Genomic DNA, 6,207 nt, shown 5'->3' on the forward strand with positions numbered 1-6,207 from the left:
CTACATTATATAATAATTTATATAATCATTTACAGTAATATACACTACATTATATAATAATTTACAGTAATTTATTATTATTTATTTAATATACACTACATTTTGAGCTGAAATTATTGCAACTTGCCTTTTTTTTTTTTTACATTTTAGTTTTTTAAAAATAACTACTAATTAAATGCATTTTAAAAAAAATGGTGTAATAATAGTATTCACTCTGGGGCCAAACATAACTGCGATGTGGCCCTCAGTGAAAACCACGTTGCTCCCTCTGTATTGTACAAACTCCTTGTCAATAAAGTTCCTTTTTTGAGCAGAAAAAAATGACCAAAGTTGATCAAATGACCAAAAAAAAGGGACATTTTAAAGATGTCCAACTTGCCTGCACTTTTTTTCCCTTTGTGTACAAATTTGAATGGGCGAGATTTAGAGGGCGTGTTTGCACGGAGAGGGGCGTGTCCTGTAGTGAGTGGGCGTGTCTGAGCCGCAGCAGGACTTTATAAAGCGGCTGACATGGAACATTCACCACATTCCTCCACCGACTCTTCAGCCTCCTCTTCCCCGGAGAAGAGGCACCTATCCCCGGCGCACCTCAGCACGACAGGTCGGTGACATGGCGGCCAGCGGGACGATCCTGCCGTCCTTCTCCACCTTCGCCCTGCAGAAGGACAAAAGCCTGGAGGAAGTAAGTAACTCTGATCCGCGCCGTCAATCCTTCTTCACGTTGTCCGCCTCGCCTAACTCGCGCTTCCGCTGCAGGTGTGGCGGGACCAGGTGAGCTGCGGGCTCCAGAAAGACGACGAGGACCTGGACACGTTCCTGGACCTGGACTTTATCCTGGCCCACAGCGTCATGAGCGCGGACGGAGCCGCGGTTGACTCGTACCGGACTCAGGACTGCGGGGCGCCCGGGTACCAGCACCAGGACTACGCGTCCGTGCCGGACCTGAGCGCCGCCCCGCCGCCGCCGTACAGCAGCCTGATGGCGGAGCTGCTCCGCCCCGACGCGGACGTCTGCGGCTTCGGCTCCAGGTTCCTGGTCGGCGCCTGCCCGCAGGACTTATTCCCCGCGCAGACCCCGTGCGTCAAGGTGGAGCCCCCCTGCGCGGACTCTTACGGCCCGGTGCTGGGGGTGGTGCCGCACACCTGCAGCAAGGTGAAGCAGGAGGGCGGCGCCACGTGCATGCGCGCCTGGGACGCGCAGCCGCGCCTGGCCAGCTCCCCGCGGGGCAGCCTGACTCCGCCCCTCAGCCCGGACCACCACGCACTCACCTTCCCGCAGACCTTCAACCTGCACCACCTGCACCACCACCACCACCACCTTCCATCCTTCCAGCTGCAGTTCGACCCCCGCCGCCACTTCCCCGCCATGTTCGCGGAGGACGTGCACGCGCAGCTGCAGCAGACTTCCGGCCAGCGCGTGCTGCTCACGCCGCCGTCGTCCCCGCTGGACGTGATGGACGCCAACAAGCCGCGGCGGGGGCGGCGCTCCTGGCCCCGGAAGCGCGCGGCCTCGCACACCTGCACGTTCGCGGGCTGCGAGAAGACGTACACCAAGAGCTCGCACCTCAAGGCGCACCTGCGCACGCACACAGGTAAGAAGCCCGTGCACGCCGCCTCTGTTTGTGTGTGTGTGTGTGTGTGTGTGACGTCACTGACCTCCGTGTCTCCCCCCCCCCAGGTGAGAAGCCCTACCACTGCACGTGGGAGGGATGCGGGTGGAAGTTCGCGCGCTCCGACGAGCTGACGCGTCACTTCCGGAAGCACACCGGACATCGGCCCTTCCAGTGTCACCTGTGCGAGCGCGCCTTCTCCAGGTCGGACCACCTGGCCCTGCACATGAAGAGACACATGTGAGGGGGGGTGTGGCCACCAGGCGAGGGGGTGTGGCCGCGAACGAACAATGCGGGGAAAAAGGAGCAAGAATGTAGCTGGTTCTACTGCAGCGTCATGGCGGGAACATGCACCTGTCCACGCCGCGTCCAGACAACGTTTTCCCGCCAAAACTGCCGCAAAGCTTTGATAGAATGTAAAGAGATGATTTTATTGTACATAATAAACTAAGACACCATCGCCATGTCTCCTGTGTGTGTGTGTGTGCTCACCTCTGACCCCGCCCCCCCCACTGGTCACATGACTAATGTCGTAAGCACGTGGCTCGCCTACTCGCTACACGAAGTATGTAAACATGGTGATGACGTCACAGGCGAGGACCTCCAGCAGAAAAGAGGAAGTGGTCCCGCGCGTTCACTGCGATACTCGTCGCCATGGCAACCCGCAAGCCCCGCCTTCCCCGAAGCGCAGCTTCCTGTCAATCACGCTCGACCTTTGACCTGCTGTTATCGTCCCATTATTCGTGACTAATTGTCGTCTTTGGTCAGACATTGATTGATTGATTGATTGCAACTTGTATTAGTAGGTTGCACAGTACAGTACATATTCCGTACAATTGACCACTAAATGGTAACACCCCAATAAGTTTTTCAACATGTTTAAGTCCATGTAAATCAATTCATGGTACAACTATGGAATACTGTTTGTGTGAGGACACCGCCCCCTGCTGGCCTGGCAGAACACTGACAGGAACTTCTGGATAAGTACAAAAGCAGTGAAGTTGTCCATCCCATCCATCCATTTTCTACCGCTTATTCCCTTCGGGGTCGCGGGGGGTGTTGGAGCCTATCTCAGCTACAATCAGGTGGAAGGCGGGGTACACCCTGGACAAGTCGCCACCTCATCACAGGGCCAACACAGACAGACAACATTCACACTCACATTCACACACTAGGGCCAATTTAGTGTTGCCAATCAACCTATCACCAGGTGCATGTCTTTGGAGGTGGGAGGGGCCTATCATGTGGTGATATCCTTTACACACTGATGTCGCTTTTTGATGCAGGGATCCAAGGTGCGTAATATCATGGCTTACGTGCAGTGATTCCTCCAGATTGTCGGCACTTTGCATCAGCCCGCTAGTATTTGTACTGTAGTACATGAAAAGTACTGTACGTGTACTACAGTACACATCAACATCAAAGGATGGTGCGGCTTGGCGAGGACAGAGAGGACGCCCGCAGTCATTTCCCTGTCCTTCCGTGTAGCGACGGTTAGCGTCCGCTAACACGCCGTAGCTTGCAGCAGGATGAGTTAGCTCAGTGCTCACACCACAGCACAAAGACCAGACCCCCCATGGTGTTCCAAGCTCAAAAAGCCCAAAAGTCTACAAACCTGAAGAGTCTTGTTGGAACACATGGGAGTATTTTATTTATTTATTTATTTTTTTTTAACAGTATCTCAGTTTTGGATTGCCCCACTTCTTTGTTTTTGACAAATCATTTCACCTCAATTTTGTCCTGGTTTTTGTACACCTTGCCTGCCACCTTTGCAATTTTCTTTTGAAATAATACATTTTTAAAAGCATATTCTGCATATTTTTGGCCTAAATTAAATGTTAAATAATGGCCATTCATCACGATTTACCTGACACATGAAACGTGACGGATTGGGAGGGTGCACTATCCACTTTAAATAGCAAATGTTCTGTGTTTATATACACTATATTGCCAAAAGTACTTGGCCACCTGCCTTGACTCACATATGAAGTTGAAGTGCCATCCCATTCCTAACCCATAGGGGTCAATATGACCTTTTGCAGCTATTACAGCTTCAACTCTTCTGGGAAGGCTGTCCACAAGGTTGCGGAGTGTCTTTATAGCAATTTCTTCCAAAAGTGCATTGGTGAGGTCACACACTGATGTGGGTGGAGAAGACCTGGCTCTCAGTCTCCGTTCTAATTCATCCCAAAAGGTGTTCTATCGGGTTCAGGTCAGGACTCTGTGCAGGCCAGTCAAGTTCATCCACACCAGACTCTGTCATCCATGTCTTTATGGACCTTGCTTTGTGCACTGGTGCGCAGTCATGTTGGAAGAGGAAGGGGCTCGCTCCAAACTGTTCCCACAAGGTTGGGAGCATGGAATTGTCCAAAATGTTTTGCTATCCTGGAGCATTCAAAGTTCCTTTCACCGGAACTAAGAGGCCAAGCCCAACTCCTGAAAAACCACCCCACACCATAATTCCTCCTCCACCGAATGTCACACTCGGCACAATGCAGTCGGAAATGTAGCGTTGTCCTGGCAACCTCCAAAGCCAGACTGCTCCATCAGATGGGAAAGTGTGATTCATCAGTCCAGAGAAGGCGTCTCCACTGCTCTAGAGTCCAGTGGTGATGTCCTTTACACCACTGCATCCCACGCTTTGCATTGGACTTGCTGATGTATGGCTTAGACGCAGCTGCTCGGCCATGGAAACCCATTCCGTGAAGCTCTCTGCGTACTGCATGTGGGCTAATTGGAAGGTGACATGACGTTTGGAGCTCTGTGCAGAAAGTCTTTGCACTATGCTGACCTCTCTGGCAGTTTACCTGGCCTACCAATTTGCACTATGCTGACCTCTCTGGCAGTTTACCTGGCCTACCACTTTGCACTATGCTGACCTCTCTGGCAGTTTACCTGGCCTACCACTTCCTGGCTGAGTTGCTGTTGTTCCCTAACTCTTCACTTTTCTTAGAATAAAGTTGGAATATTTAGGAGCGTGGAAATTTCAGGTGGCATCCTATGACAGTTCCACGCTGGAAATCACTGAAAGTGGCCCATTCTTTCACAAATGTTTGTAGTAACAGTCTCCATGCCTAAGTGCTGGATTTGAAGTGATTAGTGATTCTCATCACTTGGATGGCTGGACAACTACTTTTGGCAATAACGTGTAGCTTTACCATACCTGGAATGATACCCAATATGGCCGCTGTTGCCCCCGGAAATATTTGGTATTGGACCGATACCCAAATGTGCAACATCGCCCAAAACTAAAGTAAAGTATCAATTGCACTTACAGTCGCCATGGTGACCAGCAGCTTGTTGTGGCAGCCTCCTGGCGGTGACGTCACCGAGGAGGAAGTGGACCTCCAGGCTTAATGACAGCAATTAACCTGCTGACACGTTAGCGAGCGCGGTGACACACGTGACGTACTTTCTCACATTCCACGTTTTGTTGTTGTTGTGCCACTTTAGACGTCACCGGCACCTCCGTGTTCGACCGCACGCTCACCGCCATCGTGGCCACGTGACGGAGGGACTGACTCCGCTGGCTGCAATTGTCTATTAAAAAGGAGAGAAGAAGAAGTGATGGTTGCAATTGTCTATTAAAAAGGAGAGAAGAAGAAGTGATGGTTGCAATTGTCTATTAAAAAGGAGAGAAGAAGTGATGGCTGCAATTGTCTATTAAAAAGGAGAGAAGAAGAAGTGATGGTTGCAATTGTCTATTAAAAAGGAGAGAAGAAGAAGTGATGGTTGCAATTGTCTATTAAAAAGGAGAGAAGAAGAAGTGATGGTTGCAATTGTCTATTAAAAAGGAGAGAAGAAGAAGTGATGGTTGCAATTGTCTATTAAAAAGGAGAGAAGAAGAAGTGATGGTTGCAATTGTCTATTAAAAAGGAGAGAAGAAGTGATGGTTGCAATTGTCTATTAAAAAGGAGAGAAGAAGAAGTGATGGTTGCAATTGTCTATTAAAAAGGAGAGAAGAAGTGATGGCTGCAATTGTCTATTAAAAAGGAGAGAAGAAGAAGTGATGGTTGCAATTGTCTATTAAAAAGGAGAGAAGAAGAAGTGATGGTTGCAATTGTCTATTAAAAAGGAGAGAAGAAGAAGTGATGGTTGCAATTGTCTATTAAAAAGGAGAGAAGAAGTGATGGTTGCAATTGTCTATTAAAAAGGAGAGAAGAAGAAGTGATGGTTGCAATTGTCTATTAAAAAGGAGAGAAGAAGAAGTGATGGTTGCAATTGTCTATTAAAAAGGAGAGAAGAAGAAGTGATGGTTGCAATTGTCTATTAAAAAGGAGAGAAGAAGAAGTGATGGTTGCAATTGTCTACTAAAAAGCAGAGAAGAAGAAGTGATGGTTGCAATTGTCTATTAAAAAGGAGAGAAGAAGAAGTGATGGTTGCAATTGTCAATTAAAAAGGAGAGAAGAAGAAGTGATGGCTGCCTTCAGTAAGTGCGCCACACAAGTGATGGATTTGGGAGAGCACTACGCCGTCAGCATACTTCTCCAAGTGTACTACCAAACCGGTAAGACAAGGGGCGTGTCCTTCGATGAGTGGGCGTGTCTGAGCGACTTTAAAGCAGCTGACCATTAACACCTGCTCTTCACCTCACACCT

General features: G+C 49.4%; 1 protein-coding gene across 1 annotated transcript; it reads left to right on the forward strand.

Annotated features, from left to right (window-relative positions):
- The first annotated feature begins 515 nt into the window (after positions 1-515).
- Positions 516-2,069, forward strand: LOC133644738 (Krueppel-like factor 2). Its single transcript, XM_062039456.1, has 3 exons — positions 516-682; positions 757-1,591; positions 1,678-2,069. The coding sequence occupies exons 1-3, from the start codon at positions 611-613 to the stop codon at positions 1,851-1,853; spliced, it is 1,083 nt and encodes a 360-aa protein (XP_061895440.1). The 5' UTR covers positions 516-610; the 3' UTR covers positions 1,854-2,069.
- The last annotated feature ends 4,138 nt before the right edge of the window (positions 2,070-6,207 follow it).

The sequence above is a fragment of the Entelurus aequoreus genome, linkage group LG27 (genome assembly GCF_033978785.1).
Source record: "Entelurus aequoreus isolate RoL-2023_Sb linkage group LG27, RoL_Eaeq_v1.1, whole genome shotgun sequence".
NCBI classification, from domain to species: Eukaryota; Metazoa; Chordata; class Actinopteri; order Syngnathiformes; family Syngnathidae; genus Entelurus; species Entelurus aequoreus.